General features: G+C 44.5%; 1 protein-coding gene across 4 annotated transcripts in view; it reads left to right on the top strand.

Annotated features, from left to right (window-relative positions):
- Positions 1-18,433: 18,433 nt before the first annotated feature.
- GRIA1 (glutamate ionotropic receptor AMPA type subunit 1) overlaps positions 18,434-21,446 on the top strand; it is a 306,641-nt gene continuing 303,628 nt past the window's right edge. The window contains exon 1 of one of the 4 annotated variants that reach the window (XM_067032026.1): positions 18,434-18,616. Coding sequence is in view for 2 of the 4 variants with exons in the window: in XM_059061568.2 (XP_058917551.1) it covers positions 19,070-19,151 (82 nt within the window). In the remaining 2 variants the exon portion in view is untranslated. Of the gene's footprint in view, positions 18,617-18,690; positions 19,152-21,446 lie in introns of those variants that run through there. The other 3 variants (XM_067032027.1, XM_059061568.2, XM_059061567.2) reach the window with 3 other exon arrangements.

The following is a 21,446-nucleotide window of genomic DNA, read 5'->3' as shown; positions in this document are numbered from 1 at the left end:
CACACTCACCTGGTTTTCTCCCGCACCTTTGGATGCTTCCTTTGCCTCTTTTGCTAGATCATCTGCATCTCCCTGACATCGGAATGTTGAAATGCTCCAGGGCTCTGTCCCTGAAACTGCTTCTCTTTTACATCTGTGCTCACTCCCCAGTTGATCTCATCCCATCTCCTAGCTTTAAATACCACCCCTACACAGACAAGTGCATATCCCCAGCCCGGATTTCTCCCACAAACTCCAGATTCGCATAGTTAACTTCCTGCTTGACATCTCTACCTGCATGTTTAATAGGCATTTTAAATTAAACATATGTCTAAAAATGAGCTCATGAAATTCTCCCCACCCCCACAAAACATGCTTTGTTAATGGCAATTCCATCCCTCTGGTTGCCTTGGTGTAATCCTTGACTTCTCTCTCATTCCCCACTTCCAGGCTTCTTGCAAATCCTATTTGTTCTACCTTCAAAATACATCCAGAATTTAATTACTTTTTACAAAACCCTCTGCCAACATTCTGATCTAAGCCACTATCAGATTTTGCGTTGATTATTTCAACAGTTTCCTAACTGATGAGCTTCTGCCCTTGTCCCCCCTTTAATCTACTTTCAGCACACAAGCACAGCCGATGTCACTCAGTGCTCCCCCATCACCATGACTTCCCATTTTAATCAAAATAAAAATGCAAGTCCTTATTTTGACTCACACACCCATGCACGGGCTGGACCCCATTTCCTTTTTAACCTCATATCTTAATCCTTTCCCCTTCATTCTCTCCAGGTCAGCCAACCTTGCTGTTCCCCAACATTCCAGGCATGACCCCAACTCTGAGCCTTTTCACTCATTTTCCATGTCTAAGATGCTTCCACACGGATACCTACAAGGCTAGCTCCATCACTTCCCTTAGGTTTTTACTCAAAAGACATCTTCATGTTAAGACTTTCCTTGGCCACTCTATCTAAAATTATACTCTGCTCCCAATATTTTATACACCCTTACCTTGCAGGAATTTTGATCCCTAAAATGCATCACTATCTAACATACTCTTGACTGCACATATTTATCTTGTTTATTGCCTCCTCTACTAGGGTATAAGCTCCATGAAGGCAGGAATATTCATCTATATTGTTCACTGTTGTTTACCCAGAGGCTAAAACAGTGTCTGGCACAAATTAGACTCTCAGTGTATATTTGCTGCATGAATAAATCCTTTTCAGGAACATTACTATTACTATTACCAGGCAGAATAAATACCAGAAAGCATAGGCTTGTCTAGCAGAAAGAACCCTGACCTAAGAGTCTCGGAGGCTAGGAATTTAGTTCCTGTTCTCTTGTTAACTTGCTATGTGTCCTTGGGCAAATCGCTTCCACTCTGCAGATTTTTATTTTCTTGTCTGTAAGTGAGTGGAGTGGACTCAATGATTTCCTGTGTTCCACTCAGCTCATGAGGTGGCAGGAATATGAAAAATGAAGTAAGAGGAGAGTTAGTGGTGGCATGGATTTAGTGAGATAATATATGCTGCAGGAATTTCCAGTCGTTTTGGTCTATGGCTGAGAGTAGGTGCAGTAAAAATTCATTTGAATGTTAATCCCTGGTTTGTTTCTTCAGCTGGCTGTATGCACTGACCAACTTGGAAATCCCAAGCCACCCCACATGAGCCTTGGGTCTTGGTTAGCTTTTTACATAGCTAAGTCTTTTGTTGCTCCCCACACCCTGTATCTTATCTCAGCATAGAAGCTTATTGACAAAAGAGTTAGAATTCAAACCAGGGTTCTTGAACTTCAACCACGTCACCCCACCAGGCTGCCTCTTCCACGTGGGTGGAGGTGTTTGTTTTCAGCATGAACCGTGATTCATTTGCCGCAGGTTCTGTCTCAACAGGGAAAAAACAAGTAAGTCCTACCTATTCAACACAGCATGCTGTCATTTCTGAGTCTTGAATTGATCACCTCAAAGGACCTTGGTAGTCACTATTTCCTCAAAGAAAACAAGGGTTCAGTGAAAACACTGTGGCATGCTGTTTTCATAAGCATTCCACAAAAATTCACTGATGGTCAGTAATGTAAACTGCTTTAGAATCTTGGTTTCCCAATCCCCTCTCTTGCTGCATGATCTTCAACATGAGATGTTACTGCTTTGAACCTTTGTTTCTTTTTTTTTGCAGTACGCAGGGCCTCTCACTGTTGTGGCCTCTCCCTTTGCGGAGCGCAGGCTCAGCAGCCATGGCTCACGGGCCCGGCCACTCCGTGGCATGTGGGATCCTCCCAGACTGGGGCACGAACCCGTGTCTCCTGCATCGGCAGGCAGACTCTCAACCACTGCGCCACCAGGGAAGCCCTGAACCTTTGTTTCTCATGCCAGACTTGGGAGTCATTCTTGACACCCCTCTCTCTTTTCCTAACACCCTAAATTTGTCAATCACCAGTTCCTGTTGCTTGAATTTGCATCTTGAATGTCTTTAGACTCCGCCTATTCTGTCCTTCCTTTCTTGGTTTACTGTCCACTATAAATATGATGATGTTACTTTCTTCCTTAGCTTTCCCTTGCTCTTGGACTGAAGTCTCACAACCTAAATAAAGACTACAAAGGGTATCTGAACTGACCCCCTGTGCTCATCAGTCTTACCTCAGGGCTTTTGAACCCTCTGGTTTTTCCCCTTCTCTCTGTCTACAATGCTCTTCCCCTAAGCCTCTTCACCAGCTCACTGCCATTCGTGGTTCAGGTCTTGCTTCAGTATTATTTTCTAAGGGAAAATTTCTCTGAGAAGTTTACATTTCCTTTTCGTACACTCTCACAGAACTTTCTATTTTACCTTTGTAGCAGTTATCACAAATTTAATTAAATACAAATTGTTCTGCAATCAATTCTTTAATTTGTCACATCATTTAGATATCAAGCTCTACTAAGCCAGGAATCCATAAATATCTTATTTACCACTGCACACTCAATATACCCAATGTCTGGCACATAGTAGGTCTTCAATTTATTCTTGAATAAATGAAGAGATAAAATGATGGTGATAGCACTTCCGTCATGTGGTTGTGAGGATTCAATGAGTTAAGGCCAAAATGCACTTAGCACAATGCCTGGTACATATTCAGGGGATTACAGCTATATCTTCACCAGCAGTGTAGACACTAGTAATAAATTGCATGGTTAAAACTAAATACTGGGACACTGAGGAAGGGGAGAAGGTGATCAGGATAAAAAGAATCGGGAAAATCTATTTTGTCTACTCTCCTTTGCTTATTTGAGGGCCTGGTGCTCAAGTCCTAACTGTGCTGCCCAGATCTATGTCTAATTCAGGCTCCTTCCTCTCAGCAGGCACCCCCAATGCTGTTCCACAATCCTTTTTTCCATCCCTAATTGGTAGCCTATTTCTGACCCCACAGTGGATCCTCTGAGCCCACTTTGCTTAAGCTTCCAGATAGAATTTCCTGTACTTCAGCTGAGGCTATGAGAGACCAAGCCTCTCAAATTCTTCTCCCCTGGCTCTGGTTCCCGAACCCACCCTCCCTCGTATCTCTGAGGATGTTTTATTCCCATCCTCTAATGCAGACACCTACTGCACATCTCCTAGTTAACCCCACAGTCAAGGGTTTTCTTTTCTCTCTCTCTGTTTTTCCTACTGCTTCCCTTTTTTCTCTTCATTCTTTTTTCTTTCTTTCTTTTGTCATTTTTTCTTTAACTTTTATGATGAAAAATTTAAATATAAACAAATGTAGGGAGAATAGTTCAATGAATCTCCAAGTACCCATCACCTAATTACAACAGTCATCATCCATGATTGATTTTATCTCATCAGTAGACTCCCAATGCACAGCCCTACTGGATTATTTTGAAACAAATCCCAGATACCATTATTTCATCCATATACAGTATATTTCAGTATGTTTATAAAGGGCTCTTATAGAAACAAACACATCTTTAGTACATATACACTATCAACAGTAGTTTTTTTTTTTCTTTTATACACAAATATCCTATCAGGGCTCAAATATCCACGTGATTCTAAAATTCTTTTTCATTGTTTATTCAATTCACTATGCAAACAAGGTCTGAATGTTGTATTTCGTTGATATGTCTATTGAGTCGTATGTGATCTATAGGTTTTTGTTTCTATCTTTTTTGTTTTCCTTGAAACGTATTTGTTGAAGAAACAGGTAATTTGTTCTAAAGAGATTTCCATATTCTTGATTTTGCTGATTGTGTCTCCACACCTGTTCTCTTAAATCTTTCATTTGTCGTCCTCCATTTGATACTTCTTTCAGTAGATAAACGTATTCAGTATTTGCTCACTCCACCCCCAATATAAGCAATACAAAGTATATCTATGGTAAAACATGCAAGCTATGATCTCATTTCACAGAAATGTAGATATATGAATGTCAGTGACTATGTGTTTATAAAACGCAGAAACAAAATGGTCACAGAAGTGTTGATGGTGGTTGTCTTAGTGGGGATGGTTTTTAGGTGACTTGAACTGTCTTATACTTGTGTGTTGGCATTTGCTATGATGAGTACATATTTATGTAAACTTATAATGTGGCTATTCTTTGAAATAGGGGAAATAGACAAAAATCCTAACTCTCCTACTTCCTCTCTGTTCCTCCTCTACACTGCTATTTTATAAGTCCATTTTCTTGAATGGATGATTGAGATACATTGATTTTACATATTTTCATTAATTCAACAAATATTTCTGAATATTTACTAAATACCAGACACAATGATTTGAAGCTATGGGCTGCTCTAAGCAACTCTGTTAACAGTATACCTAGCAGATTAAGGCCGTCTTTAAAGGTAGGTCTGGTTGCCCCTAGTCAATTTCAGGATAAAGTCCAAATGCTACATTGCAACACACAAGGGCCTTCCTGGTATGGCCCCTGCATAGCTCACCAGGGCTCATCTTTTGCCACTCCAACCATTCTGAATACTCTGGTTCCTTGAAGGCTCACCATGATCTCTCCCGGCTCTAAGATGGTTCATGTTGATCCTTTTGTCTGGAAAATTGTCTCCTTTTTTTTTTTTTTTTTTTTTTTACCAACCCTCATCCCTAATTCAAATGGCTGACTCCTATTCATCCTTCATCCTTTAAAATTCAGTTTGGATGTCACCTCCTCTAGGAAGTCTTTGCTAATATGATCCCATCACATACTGTGCATGCTTTTATCATAGAAATGATGAGTTCTACATTATATGTTATTGATTTGTACATTTAAGCACCAGACTGTGAGTATCTGGAGGACAGAGAGCCCTGTTTTAGCTCATTTCCTCAGATAATCACAGTGTGTCATGACACAGTACGTACTCGATAAACATATTTGAATGAGTTGCCCCTTACACTACTGAAATCGATTTCTTAAGATTCCCTATTGCACTACTTATCAACAAACCCAGTGGAGCTCTCTCAGTCCAACCTTCTTCATTCTCCATAGCCTTTAACACCATTGTCCACCTTTTCCTTCTCAGAAAACATCTCTTCCTTGGTTTCCAGGGCAACATATTCTTCTTATACTCTTCTAGCTCCTGGAATCTCTCCTTGGTTTCCTTTAACATATCTTCTTCTTCCTTAGCCCCTAGAATATTGGTAGTTTCTGAGGTTTGGTCTGTCAACTTCGTCTTTCTTCACATTACATCCTCTCTTGGAAAGCCTGGCAGCTCCTATAGCTCCACTCACTCACCCGTCCCCCAAGTAGATGCTACCCAGACTCCACGGTTCCCCTTGACTTGTGATCCTGAATCCCAGACCTAGCTTGCTTAAGGCCAAATCTTCACAAAGACATACTACAGGCAACTGAGCTCAGCATATCTAAAGAATAACTCATCTTCCTTGGCCACCCCCAGCATGAGCACACACGCAAACACCGACACACGCTCACAACATTTTCTACTTTTCACAATTCTTACCATTCCCATACTTCTACTGTACTTGGCTCAAAACACTAACATATAATTTTTATAATTGTTCACTTTTCTTTTTCTAACTTTACATTCAGTAAACTGAAAATATTTGCTAATTCTACCTTGCTAAAGTCTAATATCACACCTTTCTTTGTATGAAAAAGTTAATATGAAGCATTTCAACCACATAAAATTCAGAAAATATTGCAACAAACATTTCTGCTGTACCAGAGTCAGGGCTTTTTTCTCCCCCCTCCAAAAAATAAAATGTTCTAATTACTGCTGAAACAACTCTCTGCCATCCAATTCCCTTACCCCTCCCTGCTGTAACTGCCAGCCTGAAGTTGTTTTATATTTTTCCTGTACTATGTAATTAAATAAAGGTAAAAACAAGACATTTATTAAGCTTGAAAAATCAAAAGTTGTACAGGAGAGAAAGTATATTCATAATATTCTACTTGGTTCAGAAATGGATGGTATTTATCTAATCATAGTACAAATATGAATTTGAGGGGATAAGAAGTGATGAGGGGTAGAGAAGTTGTATAAAAACTAAATTCACACTTAACACTTCCTTTTTACATCCTCTTCCATGGCCCTAATCCTGGAACTCACCTAGTTAATTCTAATTGCAGTGACTTCCTAACTGGCTCCCACTAGGTCTCCTGGATAGCTCTCTAAGGCTCAGCATGGAACTTATCACTTCTCCTGCTCAGAAGCCTCCAATGACTCCCTTTAGACCTGTCCTCAATAATTTGTCCTCAGTCTGTCTTCCCAGAGTATCTCCCTCTAAACCAGTGGTTCTCAACCACAGCACTATTGACATTTGGGGTCATCATTCTTTGTTGTGGGAGGTTGTGCATTACAGAATGTTGAGCAGCATCCTTGTCTGCAACTTCTATCCCTAGGTCCCAAGAACAAACCTTCCCCCCTCAAGTAGTGACAATCAAAAATGTCTCCAGACATTTTGCCAAATGTTCCCCAGGGGGCAAAACCATCCCTCTACGCTACCCCAGCTCATTACCCAGTGAACCACTGCTCTAAGCCATAAACCTCACCCACATATTTAACACCCCCATACGCAACTTAGATTCACTTGGTAAGGAAGTGCTTGTCGTTCCTTGCATCCCCACCTTGTGATCAGTACCAAAACTGGGATTGAATTCCAGGAGGCTGAGTTTTGCGTTGGCTAAAAGCTACGTTTGAGTGGAGGCAAGATGTAAAGTTCAGAAAAACAAAGCTGTTTACTGCAAGTGGAGATGGTCCAGCCTGGTAAAGAGAGAACAGCTTAAATATTTCCTTCTTAGAAACTCACATGGAAGTGGGTGGTGAAACTCACTAGGAAGCAAGAATGGAGGATGTGAGGTTGTGAGAAGGAAGAGACTATGAGGATTTGAGGCACTGATAATAATAGCTAACACTTGAATATTTACTATGTGTCAGACACTCTGTTACAATTACTACTCAAAAAACAAATTTCTGATGTCCTATTATCATCACCACTTTACAGATGAAAAAATCTACAGCCCAAAGGAATTAAATGATTTTCCCAAGGTAACAACAGTTAGTGATGAACAGAATTGGGAATTCAACCACAGGGACTTTGGCTCTACAGCCTGCGATTTTACCCATTATATCCTACTCTCTCTTATGAAGAAATGCTTTCCTGAGACCAGCTTTTTCAGCCTAAAGTAAAAGGGGTCTAGGCCTGGATAGGCCTCCTTGCTACAGGTTAGGGCATTGAGAAGAGATTCTCCCACCACTTTCCAAGTCTACAGGATTAAGCAGGATACAGACCCATTTCAATGCTAAGCTCTGGAAGGTTTGGTTAGCAGCTCCATCAAGGATGCCCTCAGGTAGCCTTGAGTGTCTAGACCCTCCACTGCCCTCAAGCTATGAGTGAGAGGGTCTTCTCTATAAGGCTCCAAAGATTCCTCTGTGAACCTTCACATTGTCTTCCTGCACTGAACTTGGACTTTCCTGTCCCATCATTGGAACGTATCTCCCAGGGGCTAAGGTGGCACAGACATCTCCACGTCTGTCCCAAATTCCTCATTTTATTTGTCTTAGTAGAGAAAACAGGAGAGAAATGACCTTTCTTATCCCACGTATCCAGTTCAGTGCTGGCCCAAATAACGTGCCAATAAATCATGGCTAACCATGAACATGTATCGAAAGTTAACGTTTATGAAGCATTGTGCCATGTACTACACATGCAGCTTCTCAATGAATCCGCACACCAGCCCTCTTACATATTATTACCCCCCACCCCCATTTTACGGACAAGAAAAGGGAGGCTTAGGGAGCTGAAGTACCTTGCTCAAGGTTACACACTAATAAGCCTTGGAGCTAACCTACACACCCAGGCATTCTGAGTCCAGAGCTCACGTTCTAAATATTAGTTGGGCAAATACGTAGTTAATAATCACGTGGGTTAGTTTTTGGCCAGCTTGGCTTTGACACCTACTGTTTTAGGCTAAATTCGGGGCCATCTTCATAGTGGTCAAAGGGTCCTTGAGAAACAATACCTGTTATTCTGCTCAGTGCCTGGGATCCTAGAGCACTGGGAGAGCTAGTGACTACACTTCCCCAGCCAGCCCCTTGAGGCTCTCATTTTCAGGGCTTAATCCTGGGCCAAGTCTTTCTGCTTCCAGTGGTGATGCCACAGCACCCAGCTGCGACTTGGACTTCCCCTGGGAAAGTTGGCTTCGGAGTTTTGAGAGGCTGTGGCTGAGTCAGAAGAGACCCTTGGGAGGCCAGTGCAGGGATGGCAGATCAGGAGGGGCTCGTTAGCTTTCGAGGGTGCAAAGGAGGCTACTTCTATTGGGGAAGAGGAGGTCGGGAGCTGGGGGCCCACAGGAGGCGGGAGTGCTCTGTGGCAGAAGGACCCCTGATGCTTTCATGTGAAAGGGTTGGGAGAGAAGTTTAAGTGTGTTCTATGCCCACTCTCCCCCCAAAGCTTTCCAGCCTGGGGTTGCAGTGCCCTGCTCAACCATAGCAGACACAGAGCTCAGCAAGTGCATGGCAAAGAAAGCACAACTCTCACGAAGGTAGACAGTTCCCTGAGCCACATCGGGAGACTGTTGACACAAAGGCCTGGGTGTCTGACATCCAGGATTGCCCATCACTAGGCCACAGATCTTAACTACTTCTGCCTCTCAAGGTACCTATCCTGCCAAATGCTTTTGTACATATTCATACCAGAGGAAATCTAGAAATTATAGAAATCTCTAGAGCTGCCCTTGAGACACTGCCTCTCTAGATCTGTCTCTATTATTATTTCCCACTTTTGCCCTTTAGCAGGACATACTGTAACCACAGAACCATTCCTATTCCAGGGTTGCCATAGGGGATGGCATGCAGTGTGGGAGCCCATTCATTCTGGGAGTACCTCTGGCTGCGGGAACCTGTCCTGGCTAGACACACTAACTCGTGCTGCTGGCAGGGTATGCTTTTGTCCAGCCCCAGAGAGTTGAGATTGGAGAAGTACATCCTCACATTTAACTTCCAGGACAAAGCCAGGTACTTATGCTTGGCACTGGGTGAAGACGGTCATTGTTAGGTGCCTCCAGACGCCGTTTGCCCTAGTGAAACACTTTTTTGCCATCCCATCCCTCTAGAGGGAAAGTGCCATGATGTTCTCATCAACTGTTGTACCTTCTGGTGTCAGGAGGGGACTCTAGAGACCCCTCCCATTGATAGAAGTCTTATGCCCTAAATAGTTTGCCAGTGACTTGAAGTCTTACTGTTGGTTTGAGTTCAGGGAGTGTATGTTCTTACATTCAGGTAAAAAGCGTTATATACAAATTATGGTTAGTTTTTTCATAGAAACTGTTATACATGAATAATAGTGGTTAGTTTTCCAGGTAAACCCACCAAAGCCAGGTTGACATTATTTTAGTTAAAATGATATACTTTTGCTATAAAAGTAATGGAAGACAAGTTTTATTTCCTTTGAGAACCATAAAATTTTATGTATGATATATAGTCCATGAAGTTCATGGCTTCCTTGGCCCTGCTGAGAGTTTCATCTCAAGAGTAAGAGCCAGGAATCATTGCCTTTTCCCTGATTTCAAGGGTTGTGGAAAGGTGGAGCGGGGAGACTGGTGACCCCTCAAAGCATGAGAAGCGTCATGGGAAGCAGAAACTGGCGATGTTAAATAGGGGGGAAGTGATCTGGCTTGAGACCCGGTTCTACCTCTTACTAGTTGTGTATCCTTAGGCTAGTGCTTTAGTTTCCTGAGTTAGTCTTATCACCTGTTAAATAAAGAAGAGTTGATAATAGTGCTTTTACAAGGCTTGCTGGGGAAACACATGGAGCTGAGTGGTGAATAACAAAGGCTTTGAAGACTAACAGACTAGGTGTGCCTCATTTGCAAAGTGGGTCTTACCACAATGCCACAGGGTTGTTATAAGGGTTGAGTGGTATAATATGTAGAAAGTACTTAGCACAGTGAACTGTATATGACAGGTAAGTGGGAGCTACTATTAATGACATTACTTTGTTACAATGCTCACTTTCCCCAAGGAGGCTGCTTCCCTTGGGCCACACCTGCCCTCTGTTCTATTCTTTCAGAGCCAAGAGGCTATTTCTGCTTAGCTGAAGGGATGGAAATGAGGCTGGAGCAGTTGACCAGCTCAGAGTAGGCAGGTGTTGAATTGGGTCAGTGAGGGTGTGAATCTACCCCAGCAATAATACAGGAGGGCAGGAGGTAGGAACGAGGCGTGGGAGCTCAGGGAATGCTTTATCCAAGGGGGTCCATAAAAAGGATATACAGAGAAAGGAAGGGATAAATACAAAGTGAGGAGTAGAGGAGGGGAGAGTTAGGTCTTATTTAGGGCATTTCATTAAGGACACTTAGGGAAGTTTGTATAAACTCTTGCCTGTGTTTATTCTCATATAAGATTCTCTCCGCCATCAACTCTCAGGTAACATGTAGGCTATCTGACCTTCCTTGTCTGTTATACAGAAGGTATATCATCTCAGAAGTCTTTAGTGGAAAAATTACCACATGAACTAGGGGCTGGTGGGCAGATCATGTTCTCCAGCAATTCCATCTGCTTCTTCTAAAAGATGAATCTAACTTGGGCCCCTTCTCTTATGTTTCTCTGAGCTGTAGCTTTTATAGCCTTGACTTGAACCCCTTTAAATGAGCCTACATGCCAGGTCTCACTGTGACACAAACTACACTCAACATGCAGTGAACTTGGGTTTCAAGTCCCTGATCTGCCTCTATCTACTGGGTGACTCAGGGCAAATGACTTAACCCTTCTTAGATCCTGTTTTATTTGTAAGATGATCGTGTTGGACCCCATGATCTCAAAATTTCCCTCCAACCCTAACATTCTACCTTCTTCCCTTCCATATAGGAGATGCCCCACTCCTAGCCTTCTGTTTTTGTTTTTTTTTTCCTTCTGCATGATTTTGTCTGTCTTAGAGTGATAAAGGAGACTCTAAAGTTTGGGCAAGCAGCAAAATTTAGTCCTAGGAATATGACAGTCAATTAAAATCATTTATGTTTTGAGTCCCCTAAAAATTGACTAAAATCTTCCTCTGGCCATGGGGTGGGTGGGGACTCCAATAAGCACCATAATTACTGTTTGCCCTCAGAGAACGTTACCAGATGTGGGAGAGAAACATGGATTCATCTTCTTTTTCAAGACATATTTGTTTTTTGAAGCAAATTCCAGTCTTATACATGCTTTCTCAATGGCTTCTTAGAGCCCTGTTCAGATAATACTGGAGCTCCTACAGGATGGGGTTGTGAATATGAGGACTCACTGGGCTAGGTCATCTCTTAGCCACGTGCCCTGAAGCAAAGACATTTACCTTTCTGGAGGTATGGTGCAAGGGCCCACCTAATGCAAACTAACCAAATTGATGAGCAGGGCTCTTGAAACAGTATAGGATAACAGTTAGGAGGACCAGCCTTGGGAACCAGGCAGATCTAGGGTGAAATCCCTGCCCTGTCTCTAAATAGCTATATAAGCTTGGATAGGAAACTGGACCTCCCCACCCCTCTTGCCCCCACCTGTAAACAGAATAATTAGGGTTCCTATTTTGTAGGATTGCTGTGAACATCACATGACATGAGTCAGGTGCGTATCCTGGCACTGTGCCTGGGACATCGTAAGTATTCAAAAAATAAATCTCTCTTAAAAATGTTATAGGTATGCTTCTTGACCCCCAAGGAGCCGAAAATTAAGTGGCAGGAGCTAGTTGAATATCAAGTAAAACCAGTAAGTAATAAGTAACAGGGAGGACAAAATAGTTGTGGGAGGGCATTGTGGAGAAGATGGGAAATGAATCGGATCTTAAAAAACTAGAATGTGTCAGAGAAAAGTGAGGGTATTTCAAGAGAGAATAAGGACCATCCATCCATCATTTCAACAAGTGTTTATGGAGAATTTAACTTTGTGTTAGATGCTGAGCACTGGAGAGAACAAGATCCATTCTAGGATGGGTCAAATGATAAACACATAAATAGGTACTGTATTTAGGTAGTGACACATACTGCAAATAAATAAATAAAGTAGGGTAAGGGAAACAAAAATCATGGCAGGGGGTGGGCTATCATTTCAGATAAAGTAAGTAGGAGACTTTTGGACAGAAGCGTGAATGAAGTGAGGAAGGAAGCAATGTAGATTTCTGTGAGAGGAGCTTGAGGGCAGAAAGAAGAGCTAGTACAAAGTCCTGAGTCGAGATGGTGTTTAGTGTACCCAAAGGACAGGAAGAGGGCCTGCGCAACTGGAGTAAGAGTGAACAAGGGAAGGGGGGGGTTGAAGGGGCAGCCAGTAGCCAAGCTTTGGATTTTATTCTAAGTATGATGTGACGCTCCTGGTTATTTTAGGGCCGAGAGTGACAAAAGTTTCACTTGGGCTGTTATACAGAGAACAAATTACGTTGCCATGGTCGAACGGGGGAGGGGGTAGGTAAAGAAGGAGGGGAAATGAAAGTTGGTGAAGATCGCCATGGGTCAGATGAGAGATGAGCGTGGGTGAATGATCTAGGGTGGAAAGGTGGTGGTTTCTGGCTGTATTTTAAAAGTAAAGCTCACATAATTTGCTGATGGGTTGGATATGGCGTACTTAGCTTGTTGACGGGATGAATGAAAGTACCACTGAGGGATCTGGGAGGAATGAAGGGAAGAATAGGTTGTAGGGTGAGGGGGGCTGGTAGAATCAGAAGCATGTATGTCCTGATGGACAGATGTTTTGAGAATGTGGGGAAGTGACACAGCCCTTAAGAGGAGATTGGCAAACTGAACCATAAGAGAAGATTCCAGAAGGAGATCAGAACCACATGGAAGGCCCCCAAAGTCGGGAGGAATCTGGACTCCAACCACTAGGCGAGAATAACAACATTTCACCCTTCCCTATGATCGTGGCCGCAGAGCCCTTACTGTGTGCTTGGAGCCCTGCCAGGCCCTCCAAGTGCAACATTTCTTTCATTAACCCTCATTCACAGACAAGACGTTGAGACAAAGGGGTTAAATGGCTCATCCAAAATCATGCGTCTGATGAGGATGCTCCGAGAGCCTGACACTCTGGTCTGTAGACCAGGGTCGGGAGAGCTGCAGAGCCTCTCAGGAGAGCTGTGGAAAGCTCTGTGCTCTGGACACCTGCCCTTGTGAGCAGTGCTCAGGTGGCCTTTCTGAAAGCACGGCTGGTTTGGAGAAATAACCAGTGCCTCCAACCTCTACAGTAACAGTGGCTCTGTGTAGGAGCTTCCGCGTGGAATAGACTTTTTTTTTTTTTTAGGCATTGATCCTGCCCCAGGGTGTTTTCCAGAACTTGCACTGCTCCCTAATTACCTAGTAATGCTGAGGGCTTATGAAAATGCTGTCATTTGTGTGAGAAGGGGAGGGAAGACTGAAAGAAGGAGGGAAAAAAAAAGAGAGATAGAAAATGCTGTTAAACCTGGCAGGGCTCCAGGGTGGGTGATTACAATCTTTGGGGTGGTACTCCTGCCACACACAGCCTGTGGAGTATTTTGAAAACCTTCTGTAGGAATTGTACTAAAAATATGAAAAATATTATCATTATTAGCTTTCTCTACATCTTTTAAAACGGGGCCTTTCGAAAGCCACAGAGGCACCCTCTCTCTGATTGCATTTACCCAGTCTGTTAGCTGTCAGCGATGTGTTCTCAGATCATAATTCTGATGGCTTCCCCGACCCTTGAACTGTTTCACACTAGAAGCCCAAAACACTCAAGCCAGATGTACCAAGAGACCTTGGTACAAGCCGCATGTTTTCCAGATGGAGATGTGAGGCCAGGGAGGTTTTCTTCCTCCAAGGGCCTCTGCTGTCAAATGCACCCGCAGGGTGTCAGAGCCAGAACAGTCTGTAGCCATCACCTAAGGTATCCTTGTCATTTTACAGATGAGTAAACAGAGGCCCAGAGGCAAAATGGACTTGTACCCAAGTTGACACTGGGGCTGGTGGTTACCTTCCACTGAACTAGAACTGGCACTCGGTAGCCTGTGGGACAGATCAAGCCCAGAGACATTTCCCTCTGCTTTTTTTTTTTCTGCTCAAAGCAGTTGTTATACTTAATATATATGTTTTTTAAAAAAACCCATACACAAAATTCATATTTCTGCTCTCTTTTGAAAGAAAAAAAATCAGATCTGGCCACTCTGGGCCTACATTTCCTTATGGCAACAATCAGCTGCCTTAGAGCCCTGCAACCACCTTTGCACAGGGCATATAGGCTCTAGTTCTCTCTGTCCTCACTGCCTTCTCCCCAACTCGGAGGCTCACTTCATTCATCTCCCTGCTTGGCCCAAGGAGGCACTTGAATGTGAAACCCCTGCCCAACACCATTCTCCTTGATTTGTGTAAGGCCAAAGCTAAATAAATAAATCTGAGGCTATTTTGGCTACATGGTGGTGGAACTTATAGTATGTGGAAGACATGAACCGGGATACGTCATAATTGATTTGGAGATTGGGTGGCATGCTATCTCCGGGGCACAATTTGAGCTACATTAGGAGAGCTTTTCCACTGGCCTGTCAAACACCTAGAGTCCATCCATGAGATACTGGTCCATTTGGCCATTTCGGGACACCCATCTCCAGGGATCCCGTCTTAAAATGTGAAAAGTCTTGAAAGAAGATGAATCTCAGTTTTCATCAATGTCATATAATGGAGAGGGAGGCCAGAATGGGTGTTGGTGTCTAGTCCCTGGTGTGCTAGTTGCTATGTGCCCCTAAGAAAGGTGTTTTAATCTCAGCACTACTGGTATTTTGGACCAGATAATTCTTTGCAGATCCTGTGCATCGTAGGATGTTCAGCAGTGTCCCTGGCCTCTACCCACCAGATGCCAATCACACCTTCCCAGATGTGAGAACCAAAAATGTCTCTAGAGATTGTCAAATATCCCCTGGGGGAGAAAAATCCCTGCCAGTTGATAACTACTGTCTTAAGCTAGCCACTCTGAGCCTTCTTTCATCTGTAAAAATAGGTTCTAATTCCTGTCCTTGCACAGTTGTTGGGAGAATGAAATGAGATGTAAGATGTACCAATGCTGTGTCAATCACAGTTTAACATGTATCTGTAGGGTCGGGTCGCCATCAATCACAACAGACTATGAACAGTCAAGTCTTTCCAGACTGATATTGGAGATGGCAAATAGGATTGGGAGCTGTAGGGAAGGGAAAGTATGAAAAAACTAAAGGATGACATCAGAATACGCTACTTAGGGAAGGTATGATATACAGTCCCAACCTCTGAGGCTGAGACATAAGAAAAGCACCTTCCACCAGTGGCCAGTCTCTTTGTCCTCACATGCATTCCTGGTCATATAACCTTCACTCTAAAAACATCCCACGGCTCTCTACTGCCTGCCAGGAATTCAGTGGCTTCCAAATCCTGACCCTGCCCTTTTCGAGGTTTCATATTTCCCCGCCCTCTCTTCCCAGTCTGCACCACTGGCTCCAGGCTCATGGAGCATATGGCATCCTCACCTGCCTTCTGGCCCTGCAGGTGCTCTCCCCTTCCTTTGATGTCTTCCCTCAGGCCTCACTTTCTGCCTGTCCTTTCCTCCTTCCCAGCTCAACTCTTCTGAAGCCCTGCTGGTTCCCCACAGACAGACATATTGGTAGCGTTCTCTTTTGCTCCCAAGTGTCGAGCTTACATCTCTATTAGAGCACGGGTTGTGGGCCGCCTTGGATGACATTTGGCTGGGTTCCTCTGTATTCCTCTTCTGCCACGTTCACCTGGCTTGAGGCAGAGACTGTGTCTGATTCCCTTCCATAACCCCTGCACCTGACTTCCTGTTGGATACAGAGTAGGTTCTCTACCAACATTTGAATAGAAATAGGAGAAACAGTTGACTCTAAATGTTATTTGACCTAGATGCCCAAGCTTGATATATGTAAGCCTCAGGTTTACTTGATGATTGAATAATTATGTATTTAATAGGCCAAGGAGAGCCACTGACCATATTTGAGCAGGGCAATGACATAGTTAGAGCTATATTTTAGGAAAATCCATTTGACTACATGATTTATAATGATCATGAAAAATGCATCATTTTGGGCTTCCCTGGTGGCGCAGTGGTCGAGGGTCCGCCTGCCGATGCAGGGGACAAGGGTTCGTGCCCCGGTCCGGGAAGACCCCATGTGCCACGGAGCGGCTGGGCCCGTGAGCCATGGTCGCTGAGCCTGCGCGTCCGGAGCCTGTGCTCTGCAACGGGAGGCCACAGCGGTGAGAGGGCCGTGTACCGGAAAAAAAAAAAAAGCATCATTTTGACTCCTCTAAGTCCCTCTGGCCCCAAGTAAGCAAAGCAAATCTTACCCATTACAAGTAGGCGTTGAGGTTTTGCTAATTAATCCTTGTAAAGGGCTTTGAGATCTTGCTCTGAAAGGTGACAAAAGTGTGAAGCTTTCAGTGACAGCCTAATTATTATTATTATCAGGCACAAAGCTCAGAGAACTTAAAAGATCCCCAGGTACCATTCAAAATAGTAAGAGACAAAAAATGCAAATGGAGAAATTTTAAAATGGAATCATTGAATCACAGACCTGTCGTGTTGGCAGGGACCTCAAAGGTGATCTTTCCCGATCTGTTCTCACACCTTCCCAAGCTGATACTGACACTGCCTCTATGTCCCTGCCCAGTCCTTCCTGCTATTAGAGCCTAAGGGTTAATAGCTCGGACCTGATGGTAGAGGTTCCTGTGTTCAAATCCCCAATCTCTTCCCTGTTAGCAGTGAAACAGGGGTAAATGATTAGGCTTCAGTCTCTTTACCTATAAAATGGGGATTAGATCACCTGCCACAGGCATTATTGCACAAGTAAATGATGCATGCAACACTGCTTAGTAGAGTACCTGGCCCGTGGGAAAAAATAAACATTAGCTGTAAAATCACTTGAGCTAATTAATATATGTGAAAATGCAGAGGAAATCATAAAGCATCTGACCTCCAAGTTGTTCCTAGTTTAGGGGTTCGGTTCCATGGAACAGTCAGATATTTCTTGCAAATCCCAGCACTTGTAGCTGTCCTGTGTGTGTATGTGATTATGTAATCTTGGTGAGGGAAGAGAGGAGTTTTTGATAAAATGGCCTAGTCAAGCGGCAAAGCAAAATCAGGTCCAAAGTCTATTCTCCCCTGTCCTAACTGAGGAAAAATAGACTTTCCTTTTCTTGGATTTTCATCTGTTGGGTGGGAGTTCTGACCAGGGCAGTGGGCCAACTGGTAATTTCCAGAGCATTCAAGATCATAGGTCGAACTGTATGCTGGTCCTGAAGGTCCAGACTCCATCTTATCAGATCTATGTCTTTATGATTTAATCCCTGGAGCCTTGGTTTTTTTCATCTGTAAAATAAGAGTCAGGTCCACTTCCCAGGGCTGGTATGAGGAGACGGCGAGGTAACCCTGTGAAGCTTCTTCAGAAACTGTAAAGTTCTCTGACTGCTCGGACTGCTGCTTTGCAACCCACACAATTTCTCTGAACACAGCTGTCCTCTTTATAGGTTGTTTCAGCAGAAGCCCCGTCCAGGAAGATCTATGGAGTTCCAGTTTACTCTAGACAGGACCAGAATCCAGAGATCTCTGAAAGAAGCCTGGATCCTCTCACTAGAATCCCTGCAAAATGACTCATGTAATTGTTCTGTGTAAGTATCCTTAGCCTTTATTGTACACCCACACGATTCTGATGCTATAGATTCCTCCGGAATGCAGAGGAAGGGGGAAGGGGGCTCATTTTAAATGCACAGGATTGAGAAGACCACCAAGTCCACTCGTAAAGGCAGCAGGGACCACCAAATGTCCAACTCAAGGGACCTGCCTTCCTGAGCCTTGGGTCTGTCTTTCTGTCATTCCTCCCAATGTGGGAGGTGGGTAGCTTTTTTCCTTTAAAGCTCCTAGGAGGGATTTCTAGGGTCTTCCCTCAGGAATTAGTTGTAGGAATAATTGGGCCAGTGGAGTGCAGGAGATATATCCAGCACAGACCTTGCGCTCCCAGAAAAAGTGACCTAGATCAAGCAGCGGGTGGGTGGAGGACCGCTGTGGGGACCCCCTGCCACCTACTGACTTGCAGCTGAACCCACATTCCCAGTCGCATCTGCCAGGCTGGGGGCTGGGGGAGCTGAGGAAGGCGGGGGAGGGCGAAGGGGACCGCAGGGCTGTCCCTTTCGGGCCAGCAAGCTCCAGGTATCACACCCCCTCACCCGCCCAGCCAGCCATCGGCACAGCCAGCAAGGAGACTAAGGTGAGGATGAGTAGGCAGGGGTGATGGGGAGAGGAGGTCAGCTGGGGAGCCTCGGGAACTGGCTCGCTGGTGGGTATTGGCGTAGAGCTGGCTGCCTGTGAGAGCGTGAGGGGGAGAGCGAGAGAGCAAGGGAGGGAGAGGGAGGCAGGCTGCGAGGAGAGGAGAGCAGAGGAGAGGGAGAGGGGGAGCCGCGCTCAGCTCGCAGGAGGACAGGCTTCTCTTTTCCGTGCTCAGTTAATCTGGCTGTCAGTTGGTGTTAACGCTGCAGTTTAAGCGCTGGGATTCCGAGGGAAACAGACAAACCTCGCAGAAGGCAGGCAGGAAGCAAGCGAGGAAGGAAGGAACGGCAGGAGGAAAAGCACAGGCAGAAGAGAGAGAGGAATAAAGGGAAGGGGGGAAACACCAAATCTATGATTGGACCTGGGCTTCTTTTTCGCCAATGCAAAAAGGAATATGCAGCACATTTTTGCCTTCTTCTGCACCGGTTTCCTAGGCGCGGTAGTAGGTGCCAATTTCCCCAACAATATCCAGATCGGTGAGTGAGAGGGGCGGCCTCGGGAGGGACTTTCTGGGTCTGGCCAGTTTTTTTGTGGGGGGAGGGGGTTCTGTGTCCCCTCCCCCCAGCCCCACTACGGGGGGCTGTCGTGCTTGGCTATCTATGCAAAGCTGTCCGGTGATGTGAAGACTTGGACCGCTGGCATGGGGAGGGGTCTTCTCTGGATGGGATGAGGGGCAGAGAAGGGAAGTGTGCTCACACACACACACACACACACACACATGCAGACACAGGTCCTCACACACCACTCATACTCTAGGCATGAGCATGTGAAATGGAGGAACCACTGCTTTGGAGGAAAAAAAATCAGGCTGCAACAAGGAAAGGGGTGGTGGGTGTTTAAGGAGTTAACTCCATGGCTTGGTAGAAGGTGCCCGATTTCACCTGTTTATATAAATATGTGTGGTGTGTGTGATTATGGATTAAATATGCACCTATATATTTGAGAGAGGTGGCGATTTCTCACCTGGGGGAGGGGAAAGAGACCCTCTAAAAGAAAGAGTGAAGGATGCTGAGTTTATTGCAGCCACTAAAATAATGCTAAAAAGGCCCCCCACTCTGGGTGAAGGGGGCTCTCTCTCCTGCTCTGGACTCTTCTAGCTGCCTTCTGCCTGCTGTCTGCCATGCTGGGCTGGTGGTCCCCACTCCTCCAATTCTGGAACTTCCTAGCCTGCCTTTTTTTTTTACTCCTTCAATCGCCCACTCCTCTTAGATTTCTCCATCCACAGATACGGTCTACCTTTTACACACACACAAACACAACATCCACATGTTCCTCTCCCCTCCTCTTAGCTTTCCTCATCACTGAGCTCCAGCCTCTCAACTTGGAGGCAGGTTTCAACATGCTGCATGCTTTTTTGTTCCCCATTTCCCCTTCCTGGTTGTCACACTCCCCAAAGGACCCTCACCCTCCCTGTATTTATGGGGCAGCCGATAGCTATTGGTCCTCCTAATAATAACAACGGGTGAAAGCGAAACAAACAGAAGCAGTAACACCAATAACAACGTGTGTCCACAAGGGCTCGGGGATTCAGTATGACCAGCATCTCAGGGCTGTTTATGTCCTGGAATCCAGCAAGCTGCTTTGCTTGGAGGCATCTTGGTGGGTCTGGGTTCTGATTTCTCTCCCCTGACACGGACATTGCTCCACTAGGGAAAGTTCCCGTTCCTAGGAGTTTGTGTCTCTTGTGTACGTGTGTTTGTGGGGGGATGTGGTGCAGGTGGTCTTTTGTTGGGCACATATGTACTGCAGCATCAGTCTCCTTTGGCCTCTCCAGTGTGCTGGCTCTGAGGGTGGCTAGAACAGCCATGGAGTAACTTGCTTTGTTTCCTGACACCTGTTAAGCTACATTCTGAAGTGTGTCTGTATATGTGTGTTAGTGCCTTAGACGCAAAACAAAACTTCCTGCCTCTGGGGACGCTTCTCTTGCAGCCCAGCCTATAGCCACCTACCTCCCCACCCCCACCCGCTCTCTTTCATTCATTGCAGGGGAGGAGGAAGCCAGGGAAGTGTTTGGGGTGTGGTCATCTGGGGGGGAGGGTAGAGCATCAGAATCAAGAAGAATTTTTTTGTTTTTGTCCTTTAAAATGGAGGCATATGACCATGTATAAATCACTTGCTCTTACGTGTGGCTCTTCTTTACGTTGGTGCTTATGTATTGCCCATACTTTGCTGATTAGAAGTACTTGTCTTAAGATATGAGGACTTGCTTTCTCCAAGTGTATTTGTGTATATTGCCGTGGATATATAAATGCACAGGGTGTTTTGTGTATATGCAGAGATGCTTGCTTATGTATCTCTGCAGATTTTTCATCATATTTTGCCCCAGCTTGCTTGTTCAACTGATTGAACCATTGTTTTTGTTTTCACATAAAAGGTTGAAACGTTAAATTGTAGAACACATGCTGAAAATATCACGGCCACCGGGTAGTACTTGATTCTACTTGTACTGCCTCTAACAAAAGCCTTACAATTCATTTAGTGGTTGTTAAAAACAAACACATATCTACTGTATAAGAAGTTAGAAGCGTATCACATTGGGATTGGGATTCCTAAGGAATCTGAGATAAACTTCTATGTAAACATTCATTATAGTTCAGTCTCTGGAAACTGCTGACTTTACTTCACAGAAATGTATTTTAATTTATTTACGTGTCCACAGTAAATACAAAGGTAAGGTGTGTACTCTTGTTTCTTGGAACAGGAGCCCCACCAGGCCCCTTTGTTCTGCTTTTTACTAGAATAGAATGTTTGCATCCTCTGGATATCCTTAA

This window comes from Kogia breviceps, chromosome 4, assembly GCF_026419965.1.
Source record: "Kogia breviceps isolate mKogBre1 chromosome 4, mKogBre1 haplotype 1, whole genome shotgun sequence".
NCBI lineage: Eukaryota > Metazoa > Chordata > Mammalia > Artiodactyla > Physeteridae > Kogia > Kogia breviceps.
Note: the sequence above shows the minus strand (reverse complement) of the source record. Positions and strands in the feature narration are given on the sequence as shown.